The sequence below is a fragment of the Trichomycterus rosablanca genome, chromosome 4, assembly GCF_030014385.1.
Source record: "Trichomycterus rosablanca isolate fTriRos1 chromosome 4, fTriRos1.hap1, whole genome shotgun sequence".
Classification (NCBI taxonomy): Eukaryota; Metazoa; Chordata; class Actinopteri; order Siluriformes; family Trichomycteridae; genus Trichomycterus; species Trichomycterus rosablanca.
This window is the reverse complement of record NC_085991.1, coordinates 3,049,203-3,069,996: the sequence shown is the minus strand read 5'-3', so window position 1 is coordinate 3,069,996 and position 20,794 is coordinate 3,049,203. Positions and strand designations below refer to the sequence as shown.

The following is a 20,794-nucleotide window of genomic DNA, read 5'->3' as shown; positions in this document are numbered from 1 at the left end:
TGTCTCACCTGCCTCTTCTCTCTTAAAGGGCCCCCCCGGCTCGCAGCCGTCTCCCCACGCACAGCCTCCCCCACACAACCCCAGCAACCCCATGATGGGACCCCACGGCCAGGTAAGACCACCACAGACACTCACAACCTCACTCTAATGAACTATTCCGTGTTCCGATGCCCGTTCAGGCCGGCGTGGGAAACCCCGCCCTCGAAACACGCACCAGTCCACAAATAATAGATTATTGCATCGTTTCTGTGCCGTTCGACCTGGAGCGCCCATTTCATCCAGACGACTGAATCTGAACCTCCAGCGCCACACCTTTTTTCTTTTTTTTCCTCTTCCTCCGGTTTCTCTGTCCACGCCCCACTCTCAGTGCCCGGAGCCGGTGCCCGGGGAGCCGGATGAATTATTTAGGGTTCTCCTTGCTGCTGGAAAAGACTCCTCCGCTACCACCCACCATCAGTGGCACATTAATATTGCACAGCCTAATGCTGTAGACTGCCCACACACACACACACACACACACACACACACACACACACACACACACACACGTCTCTAAAGGAATAGTCAGACAAGAAGTCATATCCATTTTTAGCTTTGCACTGAAGCTCCTACGCGGCATGTCTGCCAGTTACCAACGCCAGATGGATGCCAAAAATCGAAATTGTTTACAAGCGTGATGCACCTAGATGAAAATTCTTCTCTAAAACCGAAATTCAGGAACTCCTGGGATAAAAACCCCCAAATAAAAACAAAATACTGCTTTCACTTAAAACACACACTAGCCACTTTATTAGGAACACCCGTACCCTTGTTTATTGATGTACTCTAATCAGTCGGTCACCATTTGAACATAAAAAAAATTCAGGCTGGTTTGAGTGTCTCAAAAACTCCTGATCAAGAGTCTCTGGAGCTTCTGCAGGACGGTGCTTAAAGAACATCCAGTGAGCGGCAGTTATGAGATCAGAGGAGAATAGCCAAACTGGTTGGAACTGACCAGACTCTCAATTAGCCGTTCTTTAACGTTCTTTGAGGCTATAGTAAAAGACCACATCGGGTTCCACTCCTGTCAGCCAAGAACACGAATCTGAGGCTACAGTGGGCACAGGGTCACCGAACCTCCGGCTGGCACCTGAAAAAGACTGCGTGGTCTTATAAATGTCAAATGATGGGTCGGAATTAGCAGTAATCTGTATACATTCATGGGCCAAGCCTGTCCTGGGTCGACGGTTCTGGTGTCTGCCGCTTACTGGATGTTCAGTGGTGGGGGTGTAGCCTGTAGCCACGTTGGGAATGGTTTCTTGACGCACGTTAAGCCCAAGAAGACCAATCAGAGCAAATGGTGCAGATGTTTAAAGATAAACGATATACAAAACGATTAAAACGATTACTCCATCGAGCCATAGCGAGAGCTGTTGACTTTAAGTAGAGGAAACTAGGAACGGCTATTAATTTGATTATAGTTACCTGTAGAGTCTTAAAATAGGACTCCACCGAACCACAGCGAGAGCAGCTCTCTTTAAATAGAGGAAACTAAGAACGGCTGTTGATTTGATTCTAGCCACCTGTAAAACAGAAAACATCTTGAAGTGGTGACCCCACCGAACCACAGTGAGAGCTGTTGTCTTTAAACAGAGGAAACTAAGAACGGCTGTGAATTTAATTTTAGCCACCTGTAGAGTCTTGAAATGGGACTCCACTGAACCACAGCGAGAGCTGTTGTCTTTAAGTAGAGGAAACTAAGTAAGGCTAAAATTTGATTTTAGGCACCTCTAGAGTCTTGAAATGGGACTCCACTAAACCACAGTGAGAGCTGTTGTCTTTAAATAGGACAAACTAGAAACGTGTAGAATCTTGAAATGGGACTCCACTGAACCGCAACGAGATTTGTTGTCTTTAGATAGAAGAAACTAGAAACAGTGACTCCACCGAACCACAGCCAGACCTGTTGTCTTTAAATAGAGGAAATTAAGAACGGCTGTTAATTTCATTTTAGGCATCTCTAGAGTCTTGAAATGGGACTCCACTAAACCACAGTGAGAGCTGTTGTCTTTAAATAGGACAAACTAGGAACGTGTAGAATCTTGAAATGGTGAGCACTGAACCACAGTGAGAGCAGTTGTCCTAAAATAGAGAAAACTAGGAACTGCTGTTGATTTGATTCTAGCTGCCTATAGAGTCTTGAAATAGGACTCCACAGAACCACAGCGAGAGCTGTTATCTTTAAATAGAAGAAATTAGAAACGGTGACTCCACCGAACCACAGCGAGAGCTGTTGTCTTTTAAATAGAGGAAATTAAGAACGGCTGTTGATTTGATTTTAGGCATCTCTAGAGTCTTGAAATAGGACTCCACCGAACCACAGCGAGAGCTGTTGTCTTTAAATAGGACGAACTAGGAACGTGTAGAATCTTAAAATGGGACTCCACTGAACCACAGCGAGAGCTGTTGTCCTTGAATAGAGGAAACTAGGAACTGCTGTTTATTTGATTCTAGCTGCCTATAGAGTCTTGAAATAAGACTCCACCGAACCACAGTGAGAGCTGTTGTCTTTAAATAGAGGAAACTAGGAACGGCCGTTGGTTTGATTTTAGCCGCATGTAGTCTTGAAATAGGACTCCACTGAAGCACAGCGAGAGCCGTTTTATCTGAATAATGGAAACCTAGTACGCTGGGGGAATTTCCTTAACGACTGATCTCTCAATTTAGTCATTTCCACTTCCCTTTTGCAGTTCTACTGCTGCATACGAGACGAGACGCCCTCGACTACCACATGTTAATTTTGGTCAGTTCCGGATGCTTACAGGAAGCCACACACACACACACACACACACACACACACACACACACACACACACACCCCAGCTCGTACAGTTATTTCCCCTCTGTCGACATGTTGTACCTGGATCCTCCAGCCACGTGGCTTTTAGCCGTAATCACGTACCGCAGGTCCGGCTCCTGTTCCGTCTCGCTCGTGTCTGAATCCAGCTGCTGGTCTCGAATATCCGAAAGTGCCTTGTGGTCCTGTTGTGGTCAGGGCCGAGTGTGGTCTGAGCTGCATCTGAGCCCCGGTCAGTGTGTCGTATGAGTGAACACGAGTGTGTGCGGGAACTCTAAATGTCCATGTTTGGTTCCATCCCCATTTTTTTTTGCTCGCCGCGGCTACACGCTTGCATTCCACCTGCTCCCGCTGGCCTCGCCACTACCATTCATTGAGCCGCGCTGCCACGCCCTGTGTGCCCCCCTCCAAAGCATCACGGATAGCTTGCTCTACAGTGTGCCAACCAGTGAGAAAATGTCACTTGTGTTGTGTTCTGTTCTTCTTCGCTCCTCAGCCTTTCATGTCTCCGCGGTACCCGGGCGGACCACGGCCAACTCTCCGCATGCCAAACCAGGTACACACACATCTTATAATGGGACTCCACCGAACCACAGCAAGAGCTGTTGTCTTTAGAGGAAACTAGGAACGGCTGTTGATTTGATCTCAGCCACCTGTAGACTAGGTAGCATCTGGAAATAGGACTCTACTGAACCACAGCGAGAGCTGTTGTCTTTACATAGAGGAAACTAGGAACGGCTGTTAATTTGATCATAGCCACCTATAGACTAGATAACATCTGGAAATGGGACTCTACTGAACCACAGCGAGAGCTGTTCTCTTTAGAGTGAACTAGGAACGACTGTTAATTTGATCATAGCCACCTGTAGACTAGATAACATCTGGAAATGGGACTCTACTGAACCGCAGCGAGAGCTATTGTCTTTAAATAGAGGATTCTAGGAACAGATGTTCATTTGATTTTAGTCACCTGTAGAATCTTGGAATAGTGACTCCACCGAACCACAGCGAAAGCAAAGAAGCACACAGTCTTTTTGAGTTCTTTCTGAAGTTTCTACTGGCTTCCGATTCGAATTCGAGACTTCTCTGTGCCCGTATAAACCTCTCTCATTATACACAAAGTTGTCAAGAAATCATGGGCTCCTAAATTAAGTCACATTATTAAGAGGGTGTCTAAGTAACACCAAAAACTAAAATACTTTTGGCATGAATTAGAATGAACAAACGTTGCGACTGTCCACAGTCGAGCAAGCTCTACTCTACCAAGCACCAAGAGGCTGCAGTGCAATAAAGAAGCCCCCGATTCAGAATCGACAGACTAAATAAAGCTCGACTGAAGTTCATTCATGATCAGACGGACAAATAAACAAAGAGTGTAGAATTGTAAAGCTTACTTGCCTGTGGACAGCGCACCAGCTTTAATTTAACCTTTATTTATTTACGTTTACATTTTCGGCATTTAGCAGGCGCCTTTATCCAAAGCGTCCTACATTACAGTCACAGCGTACAGTCTGAGCAATTAAGGGATAAGGGCCTTGCTCAAGGACCCGACAGCAGCATCCTGGCAGTGGTGGGCCTCGAACCAGTGACCTTCTGGTTACTAGTCCAGTACCTTAACCACTAGGCTACGGCTTGCTGGATTACATTTGACGACATGAACACATTTTCTGTCAGCGTAAGGTGACCGTTTGGGTTTTTTTTCTCACCTTGGCCAAGAGACCACTACCACTGTTCTTACGGGCACAGAGAAGTCACCAGCTGGAGTCGGTCAAAACAGTTGCAGAAATCATTCAATATGCCATGACATGAGAAGCGACAAAACCTGATTGAACTTTGACCCAGTTTGCCAGTTAGCTCCTCCAATGAGACAAACTGTTTGATACACCGATCAGGCGTAACATTATGACCACCTACATTACTGACTGGTCTGCGGCTGAGATGCTCTGTGTATTCTGACGCCTTTCTATCAGAACCAGCATGAACTTCTTCAGCAGTTTGAGCTACAGCAGCTCGTCTGTTGGGCATCAATGAGCCTTGGCCGCCCATGACCCTGTCGCCGGTTTACCACTGTTCACTCTTTGGACCAGTTTTGATAGATACTGACCACTGCAGACCGGGAACACCCCACAAGAGCTGCAGTTTTGGAGATGCTCTGACCCAGTCGTCTAGCCATCACGATCTGGCCCTCGTCAAACTCGCTCAGATCCTCACGCTCGCCCATTTTTCCTGCTTCTAACATCAACACTGAGGATAAAATGTTCACTCGCTGCCTAATATATCCCCCCCACTAACAGGTGCCGTGATGAAGAGATAATCAGTGTTATTCACTTCACCTGTCAGTGCTCATAATGTTCTGCCTAATCGGTGTATAACGCATTATTATTGTACTGAAACAGCGAGTGAGGAATGTGATTAGTGGAGGAGCTTATGAGCAGTAATAATGAAGAGAAGTTTAGTGCTCCTGTCTCCTTCTTTTACTACATTAAACCACGTTAGGCTTTATTTAGACTCTGGGAGAAGCTGATTCTGATTCTCACGATTCCTCAGAGGCTCGAGCTGTAACACAAGTTTAAAAGTGAAACAGGGAGGAAAATCCAGATAAACACAGATACAGTGTATCACAAAAGTGAGTACACCCCTCACATTTCTGCAGATATTTAAGTATATCTTTTCATGGGACAACACTGACAAAATGACACTTTGACACAATGAAAAGTAGTCTGTGTGCAGCTTATATAACAGTGTAAATTTATTCTTCCCTCAAAATAACTCAATATACAGCCATTAATGTCTAAACCACCGGCAACAAAAGTGAGTACACCCCTTAGTGAAAGTTCCTGAAGTGTCAATATTTTGTGTGGCCACCATTATTTCCCAGAACTGCCTTAACTCTCCTGGGCATGGAGTTTACCAGAGCTTCACAGGTTGCCACTGGAATGCTTTTCCACTCCTCCATGACGACATCACGGAGCTGGCGGATATTCGAGACTTTGCGCTCCTCCACCTTCCGCTTGAGGATGCCCCAAAGATGTTCTATTGGGTTTAGGTCTGGAGACATGGTTGGCCAGTCCATCACCTTTACCCTCAGCCTCTTCAATAAAGCAGTGGTCGTCTTAGAGGTGTGTTTGGGGTCATTATCATGCTGGAACACTGCCCTGCGACCCAGTTTCCGGAGGGAGGGGATCATGCTCTGCTTCAGTATTTCACAGTACATATTGGAGTTCATGTGTCCCTCAATGAAATGTAACTCCCCAACACCTGCTGCACTCATGCAGCCCCAGACCATGGCATTCCCACCACCATGTTTGACTGTAGGCATGACACACTTATCTTTGTACTCCTCACCTGATTGCCACCACACATGCTTGAGACCATCTGAACCAAACAAATTAATCTTGGTCTCATCAGACTATAGGACATGGTTCCAGTAATCCATGTCCTTTGTTGACATGTCTTCAGCAAACTGTTTGCGGGCTTTCTTGTGTAGAGACTTCAGAAGAGGCTTCCTTCTGGGATGACAGCCATGCAGACCAATTTGATGTAGTGTGCGGCGTATGGTCTGAGCACTGACAGGCTGACCCCCCACCTTTTCAATCTCTGCAGCAATGCTGACAGCACTCCTGCGCCTATCTTTCAAAGACAGCAGTTGGATGTGACGCTGAGCACGTGCACTCAGCTTCTTTGGACGACCAACGCGAGGTCTGTTCTGAGTGGACCCTGCTCTTTTAAAATGCTGGATGATCTTGACCACTGTGCTGCAGCTCAGTTTCAGGGTGTTGGCAATCTTCTTGTAGCCTTGGCCATCTTCATGTAGCGCAACAATTCGTCTTTTAAGATCCTCAGAGAGTTCTTTGCCATGAGGTGCCATGTTGGAACTTTCAGTGACCAGTATGAGAGAGTGTGAGAGCTGTACTACTAAATTGAACACACCTGCTCCCTATGCACACCTGAGACCTAGTAACACTAACAAATCACATGACATTTTGGAGGGAAAATGACAAGCAGTGCTCAATTTGGACATTTAGGGGTGTAGTCTCTTAGGGGTGTACTCACTTTTGTTGCCGGTGGTTTAGACATTAATGGCTGTATATTGAGTTATTTTGAGGGAAGAATAAATTTACACTGTTATATAAGCTGCACACAGACTACTTTTCATTGTGTCAAAGTGTCATTTTGTCAGTGTTGTCCCATGAAAAGATATACTTAAATATCTGCAGAAATGTGAGGGGTGTACTCACTTTTGTGATACACTGTACATGTGGAGCTGTAACCCTGGATCTGATTAGTCTTTGACTTGATTCTTGTGTTTCCCTCCCCAACAGCCTCCAGTCGGGGTTCCTGGGTCACAGCCGCTCCTGCCAAACAGTCTGGACCCGACCAGACCGCAAGGTATCGACCCGGACGCGCGACACGTTAAATTCTGACACGTTAATGCGTCTTTGTCCGTAGGATCATACGATTTTTCCTTTTTTGTATTCAGGACACCCTAATATGGCCGGCCCGATGAGAATGAATCCACCAAGAGGGATGGGTGGCATGGGCCCACAGGTACACACACACACTCACTTCATTCAAACACACACACACACACTTGACCTTAGAGTTCCGGTAGAGCGTTCTGTAATCAGTGGACTGTGAACTTGACCGGATGGAGATTGAGACCTCTTTTGGCACAGTGTGCAGGCTTGCCAATCATGCCAGCTTACCAGTCAGGAGCTGGTATTGGAGCCATGAGATAAAATGACATCTCCAGCATGCTGCCCTTTTGCCCCACCCCACCGCGCCTCCACCATTGACACACAAGCTGGCACACCGGCCAAGGAATCAAAATAAGACTTGATTAAAAATGCACCTTCGTCATATTACATCATTGGCTTGGCTTCCGATTCAAATTCGAGACTTCTCTGTGCCCGTATAAACCTGTCTCTGTATACGCACAGTTGTCAAAAAAATCATGGGCTCCTAAATTAAGTCACATTATAACAAGGGTGTCTAAGTAACACCAAAAACTAAAATACTGTAGCGTCAGTGGGAGGAGCCGGCAAGGGCTATACCCAGAAAGCCTTGCGGCCGTGGTATCCAGGCTTACCGTCAGCGTGTATCCCAGTGTGGGAGACTGGGTGGCTGCGGTGAGAGCTGGATAGGTAGCTTATATGTTTGTCTGTGGTATGAATGTATGTGTGTATGAATGAGTGTATGTCCTAAACCACTGAATGAACTGCCAAGGGCAGCTCACTCGCGGCCCCGACGCTCGCCTTCCTGCTCGCCGGCGCCACAATACTTTTGTCATAAATTAGAATGAACAAACGTTGCGACTGTCCACAGTCGAGCAAGCTCTACTCTACCAAGCACCATGAGGCTCAGATGCAAGAAAGAAGCCCCCGATTCAGAATCGACAGACTAAATAAAGCTCTGCTGAAGTTCGTTCCTGATCAGATGGACAAAGAAACAGAGAGTATAGAATTGTAAAGCTTACTTGACTGTGGACAGCGATGCCTATAAAGCACCAGCTTCTATTTAACCTTTACTTATTTACATTTTCGTCATTTAGCAGGCGCATACATAAGACTCGTCATAAACTTGTTGGACATCTCAGCTCTTGTGCATAGGCATTTCACCAGATTTTGGAGCGTGTCTGTGGAGATTTGTGCCCATTTCAGTCAAAACAACATTTGTGACGTCCGCCCTCGATGTTGCAATCCAGGTTTCAGTTGATTCCTATAAGTATCTGATGGGATTAGGGTCAGGGGTCTGTCCAGGAGGCATGCTGGAACAGGAATGGACCTTCCTCAAACTGTTGTCACGATCAGAAATGACCACCCCAAGCTTTCTGTAATGTAGACCATAACCAGCCCAACATGATCTTGGAACCTCTGCTGAGATCTGGTCGGTGCTTCATAGACTTCCCAGTGTATGCGGTCAAACCAGTCCTATTTACATGGGCACCAAAGTCACGAGTTCTAATAATAGATTTGCTTTTCTTATTTCTAGAACTATGGTGGGATGAGGCCACCGCCCAACTCTCTGGGCGGTCCAGGCATGCCAGGCATGAACATGTAAGTAGGCACCACATCTTCATCTCCATCACCATCATCATCATCATCATCAGCATTGTTGTCATTGCTTTGGGCTGGGCTGGTCTGGGTTCCCACCTGCCCCAGTCTGTCTCCTTCTCTTACTGGTTTGGTGATCGTGTGCTTGTTTGTTCTCTCAGGGTTCCAGGAGGACGGGGACCCTGGCCTAATCCCAACGCTAACTCGGTGAGTCCGTATACGCCGGCGTCTAGACGTCTGTGAGACGAACACGCCTACTGGAATCTGATGAAAAATACTTAAATAACGTTTATCTGTGCTTTTTAATTCCAGATAGCGTACTCCTCCTCATCTCCGGGCAATTATGTGGTAAGTATTTAGACCTACGCTGCTTTAGAAAGTATTTACATTTACATTTTCGGCGTTTAGCAGACGCCTTTATCCAAAGCGACTTACATTATAGTTACAGTATACAGTCTACGCAGTTGAGGGTTAAGGGCCTTGCTCAAGGGCCCAGCAGCAGCAACCTGGCAGTGGTGGGGCTTGAACCAGTGACCTTCTGATTACTAGTCCAGTACCTTAACCACTAGGCTACGGCTTCTCACGGAGAGCCGTATCGCGTACGGAGAGCAGCACAAAGCTTCATGACGTGATGGGTTCTGTGTGTAAACCTAGTGAGCTGCCTTGCTGCCTACTGCCTACCTGATCAGCTGCCTCAGTAGAGAGGATTCATAAGGCAGACTGTTTAGACACACTACGATTACCTCACCACAGGCGCTCCGTTGGTTGCTCCACCGTGTTTGTAGTTTTCGTGAGAGAAGCCGTGCCGCACCGGGATTGCCTTCGGCGCTGAGGAAGCGTCGGACGCCCCCTCGTCATTCAGTCAGATCATCACTCGGAATTAAGGCGCCTCATTTGGAGCATTTGAGGTATCTAAGGATTTAGACACGCCCACTTCTCGGGAGCGTAGGATGACGTAAGTGCATCTATATAGCGAGATCACGGGAACACACGAGTATATTTGGGGGCCTGAATACCTCTCTAAAGCACCGCAGACCGGCTCGTAGCGGTGGGTCTCTGTTCTGTCCTACCTCCAAGCACAAGTTAGCACAGTTCCGTCCTCTGGGAAGTAAAAAGTCTGGCCTAAGCACATATTTAACTTTCCAAAGGTATCGATTTCTTTTTTTTCCGCTTCAGCAATTACCCCAGACTTGTGTTTAGCTGCGGGCCTCGTAGTCGGACGTTCAGGACACGCGGGCATTAATCATACCGCCGTAACATCTCCCCTGTGCCCGCTGCAACTTTGTTTAAAAAACGTCTCCTCGGGCATTGTGCCCCAAATAATGAAAAATGAAATGTGTGTGTCTCTCCTCCTCAGGGTCCTCCAGGGGGAGGCGGTCCTCCGGGAACTCCCATCATGCCAAGTCCAGGAGGTCTGTAAAAAAGAAATCATGCTCAAACCCTCCGCTGTCATCTTAGATCATTTTTAGTGCCATTTCGATTCACCCAAAAATCTTCCCTGTGGCACGATTGCTACCAGTCTGTGTGCCAGTCTCGGTCCCAATTCGCTCCATGCCGGCCGAGGAGGGCCACATAGATCCTCAGCACATACAGAGGACCACACTACTCTCTCTGTCTTCTTCTGGGTTTTAATTCATAACGTGCTTCTAACTTCGAGACACTAGTTTAGGGAAGGATCTTTCCTGTTCCCTCAACCCCACTGAACGCTTCATTTTGGGTCGGAATTGAAACGGCGATGGCAGGCTGTCCAAATTCCCACAGATTTGCTTCAAAATCTTGTTGCAATGTGGGTCCAATTACAATACAAGCTCATGCTCAGGTGTCCACATACTTTTGGCCATTATAGTGGATGTATAAAAAGCACACCCTGTCGCAAGCTTAAAAAATAGGTCACAGACAAATAATAATACTAATAATAATTAAATATTTACCAGGCACATAAAAATAAACTTGTACATGGACGCCCCCTTGTGGAGGCTTTACGCTACACCGTGTAAACCACAGTGGGACCAGATTGCCACTATTTTTATTAGTTAAAATCTTGTGCAGACTTTATATGATAGAGCTGCAATGTGGGACCAATTACAGTACAAGCTCATGCTCAGGTGTCCACATACTTTTGGCCATCTAGTGGATGTTTAAAAAAGCATACCCTAAGCCAGGGTTTTTGGGTCGCGAGCAGACAGACAAAAATAATAATAATTTAATAAGCGAATTTTAACAGGCATATAAAAAAATTTACTTGTACATGAATGCCCCCTTGTGGAGGCTTTACGCTACACCGTGTAAACCACAGTGGGACCAGATTGCCACTATTTTTATTAATGAAAATCTTCTGCAGCCTTTATATGATAGAGCTGCAATGTGGGACCAATTACAGTACAAGCTCATGCTCAGGTGTCCACATACTTTTGGCCATATAGTGGACATAGAAAAGCATCCCCTAAACCAGTTTTTCTAACCAAAAAATGGGTTGAAGACAAAAATAATAATAATAATAATAATGAAATAAATGAATTTTAACAGGCACTTAAAAGGTAAACTTGTACATGAATGCTCCCTTGTGGAGGCTTTACGTTACACCTTGTAAACCACAGTGGGACCAGATTTTTGTGTTTTGTTTTGATAAATTTGATGTGTTTTTTGAAAAACCCTAAGCTGGCTTTAAGCAGACTGTCTTAAACTGGGAACGTAATGGTATTAAACACTGGTGTTGCACATTTCTAAACTGGATTTTGCTTTTTCTTCTTTCCTCTTTACAGACTCCACAAACTCTAGTGAAAACATCTACACCATGATGAACCCCATCGGCCCTGGAGGCAACCGGCCTAATGTGAGTGTTTATCCCAAGAGGGTCTGATGGATAGCAGACGATCTGTTGATAATAGACTAGTGGTCTACAGAGCTCCCGGGTTCGAATCTCGGCTCTGCTACCAGTCGGCTGGGCGCCCCTCTAGCAGACTAAATCGGGCTCCAGGACCTTGGTTGCCTAGAGCGCCTGTACAGAAAGTGGAGGGGCGCAGAGATCGGGGCGTGGCTCTCCGTTTGCGAATAAGTATGAGTGAATACGAAAGGATCGGTGGAGAGCGCTCACGTCAGAGTGTGTCGGGCGAATATACACCCTCCTTGGACGCCGTTGGGGTCCACAGAAGCGGATTGGTTAAGCTAAATTGGGAGAACACACGGCCCTGGAATAACATCTAAACCAAGCGTCATATTATGCCAATTCTAATCTTTTTTATTTATTACTTTATTTATTATTATGGGTGTAAGTGGCATGTGTGGGTTTGGATTTGGTGTTAACAGGTTTGAGAGTGTTAAGCAGGCACTAACCGATCATGTCATGTGACTTGTGCAGTTCCCGATGGGCCCCGGTCCGGACGGTCCAATGGGAGGGATGGGATCCATGGAGCCTCATCATATGAACGGATCATTAGGTGAGCGCGGCCCCCTGGAGGGGTTTAATAACATTCAGAAGTTGGATTAAAGCGCTCTCTGGTGGTGATACTGTGTTTCTGAGTGTCATTTTTTTTTTTTGTTCTCAGGGTCTGGTGACATGGACGGGCTGCCAAAGGTAAATGCTTCAAAATTTGGCATGTTCTTTCACCATTTTTACCGAAATGCACTTGGACTCTTTCTTACTGTGCTGTACAAATGAAATTTTCAAGACAAGATAAAACAGACAGAAACATAATAACTATTTTGCCATTAAATGACACAAAGTAAAAAAAAAAATAGGTCCTTACTGGCCTGGCCACTTTTGAATTTACCCAAGATGCCCTTGAGTTGGGCACTCAGGTGGAGCAGCGGTCTAATTCGCTAGCCCTGGAACTCTCAGAGGTGCTACCGGTCTGGCTGGACACTGAGCAGACAGAAGGGGCTGTGTCTGAGGGAGGAAGGGCTGGATAGGGGTGTGATAGTGTGGCTTTTTGTATGAATACCGCCACTGACTGGTGTGCTAGGGAACCGAATATATCCAAATTATCACTGATCGCGTCCCAATATATCCGATTCCGTCAAATGCTTTATTACTCTATTTCTGTAGAACTCACCTGGCAACATGGCAGGCATGAACAACCCGCCGGGAACACCGCGGGACGACGGCGAGATGGGCGGCAACTTCCTCAACCCGTTCCAAAGCGAAAGCGTGAGTATAAAATAATAATAATAAGTTTAACGGGGTGCGCCTCTTTATTTGCATCAGTTGCTTTTCCAAGGATCGCTGGGTGCAAATCCAGGCATGATTAGCTACGCCCGAGGAGGGTGTGGGTGCCCGAAGCACCGTGATTGGTGCACTGTGTTTTTTCTTTTGGATCCGTGACCCTGACCAGGATAAAGCGTTCCATGAAAATGAAGTGACGGGTAGCTCAGCGGTAAATTCGGGTTTAAATCCCCAGCGGTGCTTTCCTATTTGCCGGTCGGGCATCTATAATAAGACATTATTGGCTGAGTCTGAGGGGGGTGTGAGTGGCCGAAGCACCGCGATGGATTTGTGCACTGTGTGTTTTCCTCTGGGAACCATGACCCTGACCAGGATAAAGCATCCCATTAGAATGAAATGCAGGGAGGCGCAGCGGTAAATTAGGTTTTGAATCTCTGGCGGTGTTTTCCTATTGGCCGGTCGGTTATCTATAATAAGACATGATTGGCTGTGTCTGAGGGTGGGCTTGGTTGACGACTGAGGCCCTGTGATGGATTGGCGCACTGGCGTTGTCTTTTGGAATTGTGACCCTGACCAGGGTAAAGCATTAATATATTATTATTACTATTATTTTTATTATTATTATTTTATTGTTATTTCTATTATTATTATTATTTTAATGTTATTATCAGTATATTATTATTATTATTTCCTTGTTGTCATTCATATATTTTTATTATTATTATCAGTATATTATTTCTATGATTATTACTATTATTAATATATTATTATTTATTAAATTATTATTATTTAATTATTTTTTATTTTATTGTTATTATTTATATATTTTTATTATTATCAATATATTATTTTTATGATCATTAGTATTACTATTATTAATATACTATTATTATTTATCAGTTTATTATTTTTTATTTTATTGTTATTAATATGTTTCTATTATTAATTTGTTATTATTTTATTTTTATTATCAGTGTATGATTATTATTATTTTTTATTATTTTTTGTTATTTTTATTAGTATCATTATTATTTTATTGTTATTTTTGTTATACTGTATGTTGCTATTATTTTCATTATTATTACTATTATTAATATATTATTATTATTAATAATAATATTATTATTATTATTTTATTGTTATTAATATATGTTTTATTATTTTGAATGTATTATTATTATTATTGGTCGGTCGGGCATCTATAATTAGACATTATTGGCTGTGTCTGAGGGTGGGTTGGCTGACGACAGAGGCCCTGTAATGGATTGGCATCCTGTCCAGGGTGTGTTACTGCATTTTGCCCCATGATCCGGACCCACTGTGATCCTGACCATGATAAATCAGTGCTAAAACATGAAAATAAAGTAAAATGAATTATATTTTGTAATTAAAACGATGATTTCTAACCTCCTGCTGTTTTTCTCTCTCCCCCTCCAGTACTCACCCAACATGACGATGAGCGTCTGATTTTCCTCCTTTTGTATCTTACTGTTTTATTTTCCCCCCTCGTTTTTTTTCCATTCGTTTTGTATCCTGCATTCCTTTTTACCCCCCGCGTCCGCCCACCCCTCTTCACCCACGCGGCCTCGGGACCCGAGCACGGACTCGCGCCGTAACGGCCACCGGAGACAGGGAGCGGCGGGGACAGTGTCGCCGACATGGACGCACGGGGCCGGAGATGGACTCACACGGACTCACGTGGACCCGTGCGTGAGCGGGAAGCGCTCTCGGCTCGGCCTCCTTGGGAACTCACTCCGCCTCTCTCCCCCCTCTGAGTTTGCAGTCTGTTTATCCGTGCGGTAGATTTCTCGTCCCGAGACGAGATCCAGTGATTTTATTTCTTCTTTTTCCCCTCTTGGTTTTAACGTGTATATTTTTAAATGCGAGCGTGAACTCATGAAGATGTGACGGGCTGAACGTTTCCATTATTTCTGTGTATGTATTGTATTATTAATAATTATTGTTCTTTTATTTTGTATGAATATTGTAATGATTATTGATAAGGGTATTTTTTTCTCTCAGACGGGCACATTGTATCTCAATAACCATGAAATCGTCAGAGTAAGCACATATTCATCATGGGGAATCTGATATTATTATGATCCTTTGTTTTTTTTTGTTCCTTGTGATGTGTTTTATTGTTTCGGGGGATATCTTGTCGATGGGTTCGGGAGTTTATTATTATATATTTTTTTTTGTATTTTATTTTAATTTTGGCGTGACTTTTTACTCTCCCCCTGTACGATGTAGCGATCTGAACGATTCCGGTTCGGGAATCGAGCGTTTAAAATAGTAAACTTCACTCCACCTGTCCATGAACGATCTTGTTTTGCTGTTGCTGTGTCGTTTCATGACTTGGATGAATCGATTTCCTGCCTGTATCATCATTTCAAATAGTGATAAAAACCTGCTTTTATTCCATCGCTGGAAATCCTCAAGATGTTTATTTTCCCTCGTCGTGTTTCATTTCTCCTTTTATTTGATTTCTTTATCCTTTTATTTTTACGTCGTTTTATTGACTCTGCATGTCTTACCACGTGGAGCCCGATTCAGGACGTTTTATGTCGCGGCCTCTGTGGTCTAAAGCGACCCCGGAGTGGCTGCAGGTTTTCATCCCAGCCGTGACTAAGACTAGCTGGTCCTACCACGTGGAGCCCAATTCAGGACGTTTTAGATACACTGTATTGTCAAAAGTATTCACTCACCCATCCAGATCATTGAATTTAGGTGTTCCGGTCACTTCCATGGCCACAGGTCGGCATGCAGACTGCTTCTACAAACATAAGTGAAAGAATGGGTCACTCTCAGGAGCTCAGTGAATTCCAGCGTGGTACCGTGATAGGACGCCACCTGTGCAACAAGTCCAGCTGCAGGTTTTCATCCCAGCCAAGACAGTATATGTCTGAATATGTGTGATACCCTTTGGTACACCACTTTCACCCTATAGCATGGTCCAAATCAAGGCCCGTCATGTGGGTTACCCAGTCGAGAAGCTACATGGTTGGCGTCATTCAAGTCGGGATCCGACAGCCGCCCCATCGCTCTTTAAATCGGTCTAATTGAGCATGAATTTGGTTCTCTCACAAGTGCTGTGGCTCAATCCAATGGTTGCAGTTCTATTTACTACTAGATCTATTTGTATGGGCACTGAGAAGTCATGAAAGTCATGCCACAAAGTGAAACGATATCATGGACCTTCCTACATCGGGGTAGCTGTTATTGGTCAGTGCGGTGTACATTATATGGGCAGAAATATGTAGACGCCCTTTCAGTGGCGCAGCAGTAAAATACACTAGCCCACAAACTCTTAGATCCAGGGTTTAAATTTCAGCGTTGCTATTGGCCGGTTGGGCGTCTACACAGACATGATTGGTTATGTCTGATGGGGTGGGTGGCTGAACAGCCTAGCCGTTGGGAGTAGAACTTGTCAGTGCGCTCTCAGTGCTGGTCTCAGTGCAAGTCCAGATGAAATAAGGAAAGTTGATTCATCCGGCAAAAACAAATTAACTATCCACTGTGGCAACATTGGAATCTCTGTACCGCAGGGTTTTTCATTTTGTCCATGATTTTTATCACGTCCCAGGCAACACAAACGACGCATCAAAAACAAACATAACAGGAACTATACCTAATTAATAAAAATCTGGTCCCACTGTGGTTTACAAGATGTAACGCAGTTTTTGACTTAAATTTTGTTGATTTTATTATTATTTCTCTCTGCGACCTATCTAGGGATTTAAAAAACCCCTGTCCGACATCACCAAATTCATAACAGGTGTAGAAATCTTTACATTTTTAAGACTTCCTTTCCCTTTGAAATCTGGCCTCAATTTTAACCAGCTTCATCAGTAAATTCTGGACGCTACTCGTAAACACGTCACCGTTGGAATGGAATCCCTGCAGACAAACCTCTTCTGGAACAGTGGCAGCCTAGCTCTGGTCTTCGCTTTGGGCTATCAGACTAAAAAAACAGTTGTGGGTTTAAATCCTTTAGCTATCGTTGGGCCCTTGAGCAAGGCCCTCAGTTCTCTCGGCTGAGCCTGCACTCTGACCCAAGTAAGCTGGGGATATGCGTCAAAAGAACTTCGTTGTACTGTACACGTGTGTCTACATATATGCTAAATAAATGTGTTCCATCTACCTTTAATCATTATTATTATTATTATTAGTGCTTACAGTACTGTGACAGTACACTGTCTAAGCAATCGAGGGTTAAGGGCCTTGCTCAAGGGTCCAACAGTGGCAGTGGTGGGACCTGAACCCATTGACCTTAACTGCTAGGCTACAGCTGCCCTGTACAACTGTACGGCATTCGGTCTAATGGAGAACTTGCATGAGCTGCCCTGAATAGTCAGTTCTGATAGCAAGTAAGTGGAAATGAACGTGATTCCTTTGTGATGGTTTGCCACCTTGTTCGGGGAGAGTTCCGACCTCGTACCTAGAGATTTCAGATTGCTTTGGATCCCGCTTGACCTTGGTTGGAAGAATCTGTGGTCTAAAGTTGTGATGCCTTCAAAGCGCCTGGAGCTTTTCAGTAGTTTAAAGACCAAGACTAGCTGGTTGAGCATGGATAGTGGATAGTAACCATAGGTTTGGTTAATCCTAGTCAGAATGGCCACAGCGTTTCCTTCATGTTGTAAAAGACTCTGAATTGACCTCAAACCAGGGGCTCATGGTCCTTAAACCGTGACTGTGTTCTTTTTCTAAATCATTTACCCACAAGACCGTATTTGACCACTGCTGCGACCACTTCCGGTCCATCGGATACTAATCGAACATGGCTGGGAGCCACCTAACGCTGACCGATGTTTATTCACCCAGAATTTCAGCTCCCAATTCATCCAGCACCATATCGATTCACAGATTTCCCTTCTGAAGCATGAACCTGAAGCCAGCACAGGCTTCGGTCTGGTAATGGTTCAACTTTTGTTTCAATAAAAGAGGGGTTAACAAAGGGCGAGACTTATAGCACCTTTATTTGTCGTATATATATAAATATACCGATGTACAGTACAACGAAAATCTTCGTGTATTTCGGCTTGTTTGGAAGCTGGGGTCACGGCGCCCCTGGAGCAGAGAGGGTTACAGTGGCTGCATGGCAGAGCTAGGATTCAAACTCTCAACCTCCTTTTGGTTGATAGCCCAAAGCTCTACCCACTAGGCTACCACTGTCCCAAATGGTCACACATGGTGCTTTTGGGGCTGCTTTTATAGCATAAGCGAACAGCGCCCCACAGTGGTTCTGTTCCTAAGCTCTATCTGTGAGGTCAGAACGTCGGACCACAGCGATGAATCAGTTGTAGCTTCGAGTGGTCGCACATGCAGACTGGTGTAAAGTACATGTTTTCATTTGTGAATGTTTCCCCCCCCTTATCAGCGTTTTTTTTCTCCTCTCGTCAGACGTTTTCGTCCGTTTCGGATCACGTCTCCTCGATCAGCCCACCGGTACACGATGTCAGCCTTTTTATTCCTTGGATTGCTCGTTGTAAATACTGTAAAATGCATTTTGATATCATGAACGTGTTTTGATATTCCCGTCCCTACACGGCTGTGGAAAACGGAAAAGGATCGTAGACTTCGAACACGCCCCCTGCAGACGCTGCCAATTCTCCGTCCCTGGATAGTTAAATAAATAAATAATAAATAACAAACGGTAACTCTGGGCTCTCAGGATTTGGGTTGGTCCTTTAGATACGGCTGAGCGCCCCACACTTGTCCGCTTCTCCAGGAAAACGACCATCCGCGGTCGATCGTACTGTCCAGTGAGCGTGTGCAAGCCGACTTAGCGATGAAGGGTTTGTATCTAGCTCAACCTAAAACATTACCGAAATACAGAGGACACTTCACTGATCATGTACGGCTGTTTCTCTCCTTTCCTGGCGCCCTTACAGTTGAAGTCAAAAGTGTATGTCATGGCATTCTCAGGATTTCACTATTTTTGGCAACTTTGTCCAAACTAATTGGGACGTTCTACCTCTTGACTTTGTAAAGTTGCTTTGAGACAATGTCTATTGTAAAAAGCGCTATATAAATAAATTTGACTTGACTTGACCTCTGTAAGCCACTTTAGATGCCCACTATCAAGCTTTTGGCACAACTTTGGATAAAACTGACCCCTCTGCCAAGCCGAATAGTTGGAATTTAACCAAAATGTGTTTTTTTAATAGTACAATCCACATACGCTTTATAGCATATAGACTTTGGGAGCCCAAAACATCCACCACCATGCTCGGCAGAATTTGGTGTTTCAGGAGTCAAGCTTTCAGATCGCATTTTCCTCCTTAAACTGTGGCTGTGTTCGTTTTCTAAATCATTTACCCACAAGACCGTATTTGACCCCTGCTGCGACCACTACCAACATGGCTAGGAGTCGCCTAACGCTGACCTATGTTTATTCACCCAGAAGTTTAGCTTCCAGCTCATCCAGCGCCACATTGATTCACAGATTTCCCTTCTGTGGTCCTAAGAGGTTAACAAAGAGGCGATGTAAAGCTCGCTCAACTGTGGACACCCGAGTTCCAGCAGCTATTTGACCAATCCCTCAACCTTCCCAAGACTACCATGACATACACGTCTATCTAAACGTGACCTGTACATAAGGATTCGGCGAGCGTCATCACTTCATGTTCGTCCCATCGGTCATCTGTGCTACTGTCGTAATGCTGTATAATACTGTAACATTAGGAGGAACACAAGGGAGCGTCTTTGTTTTGTTTTGGAGAGCAGACGAGCGGTATTCGAGTTTGGGTTTCACGTTGGATCTGACTTGGCTCCCCGTCTTCTAGGGACTTTTTTTTCCTGTGTCTCGTGTACCTGCTGTTTTCTTTCTGTTGTACAATTTCTTTAGGCTGCAAAAGAAGTCGTTTACCTAAAAGATAAAAAAATGATGATGATTTCTGTCTTTTTTTTGTTTGTTTGTTTGTTTGTTTGTTTCTTTTTTTAAATGAGTCGTCACTTATTTTTGCTTGTGTCCCTTCGTTGTAGATACAAATTTAAAACTAATAAAAATAACGTAACCCCTTTTACCAAGACGCCTGCTTTTCCCCTCTTATTATTTATTAAAATGAATAAAGGTTCATACTTGCTTCCTGTCGTCTGATCTCATTTTGCCTCATCTTGTCTGGAAATTGAAGTACAAGCTTAAAAGTTGTCCTTAAACTTTATGACATTTATTTGGGAAGTGGGTAGCACTGTCTCCTCACAGCAAGCAGGTCCTGGGTTCGATCCCCAGGTGGGGCGGTCCGGGTCCTTTCTGTGTGGAGTTTGCATGTTCTCCCAGTGTCCTCGTGGGTTTCCTCCGGGTGCTCCGGTTTCCTCCCACAGTCCAAAGACGTGCAAGTGAGGTCAACTGGAGACACTAAATTGTCCATGACTGTGTTAGATATAATCTTGTGTAATGAGTAACTACCGTTTCTGTCATGAATGTAACTGAAGTGTAAAACATGATGTTAAACTCCTAATAAACAGGAGTGTGTAGCGCTGTCACCTCACAGTACGAAGGGGCTGAGTTTGATTCCCGCTGCACCAAGGGCGACCAGGGTCCTTTCTGTGTGGAGCCGTTTTAATACCGCGCCCACTCTTTTCTTCCAGATATACCGAAGTAAAATGCAGGTTGTGTTGCAGGACACTGCAATGACTGTGGGTCTTTGATGGACTGGTGGCTTGTCCAGGTTATTTCTGCCTTGTGCTCAGTTTATCCTGGCCGTGCAGGGACCCTGACCAGGATACAGCAGTGAATAAAAA

The 20,794-nt window shown here is 44.8% G+C and overlaps 1 protein-coding gene across 4 annotated transcripts in view; it reads left to right on the top strand.

Moving 5' to 3' along the window:
* Nucleotides 1–20,137, top strand: part of zgc:110158 (uncharacterized protein LOC553590 homolog) — a 94,860-nt gene extending 74,723 nt beyond the window's left edge. For 3 of the 4 annotated variants that reach the window (XM_062993806.1, XM_062993809.1, XM_062993808.1), the window contains 13 exons: nt 29–112; nt 3,333–3,392; nt 7,159–7,225; nt 7,317–7,384; nt 8,828–8,892; nt 9,051–9,096; nt 9,202–9,237; nt 10,247–10,301; nt 11,652–11,722; nt 12,248–12,326; nt 12,435–12,463; nt 12,935–13,036; nt 14,489–20,137. In XM_062993806.1, the coding sequence (XP_062849876.1) occupies nt 29–112; nt 3,333–3,392; nt 7,159–7,225; nt 7,317–7,384; nt 8,828–8,892; nt 9,051–9,096; nt 9,202–9,237; nt 10,247–10,301; nt 11,652–11,722; nt 12,248–12,326; nt 12,435–12,463; nt 12,935–13,036; nt 14,489–14,518 (792 nt within the window). In that variant the 3' untranslated portion in view covers nt 14,519–20,137. The remainder of the gene's footprint in view (nt 1–28; nt 113–3,332; nt 3,393–7,158; nt 7,226–7,316; nt 7,385–8,827; nt 8,893–9,050; nt 9,097–9,201; nt 9,238–10,246; nt 10,302–11,651; nt 11,723–12,247; nt 12,327–12,434; nt 12,464–12,934; nt 13,037–14,488) is intronic. The other variant, XM_062993807.1, reaches the window with a different exon arrangement.
* The last annotated feature ends 657 nt before the right edge of the window (nt 20,138–20,794 follow it).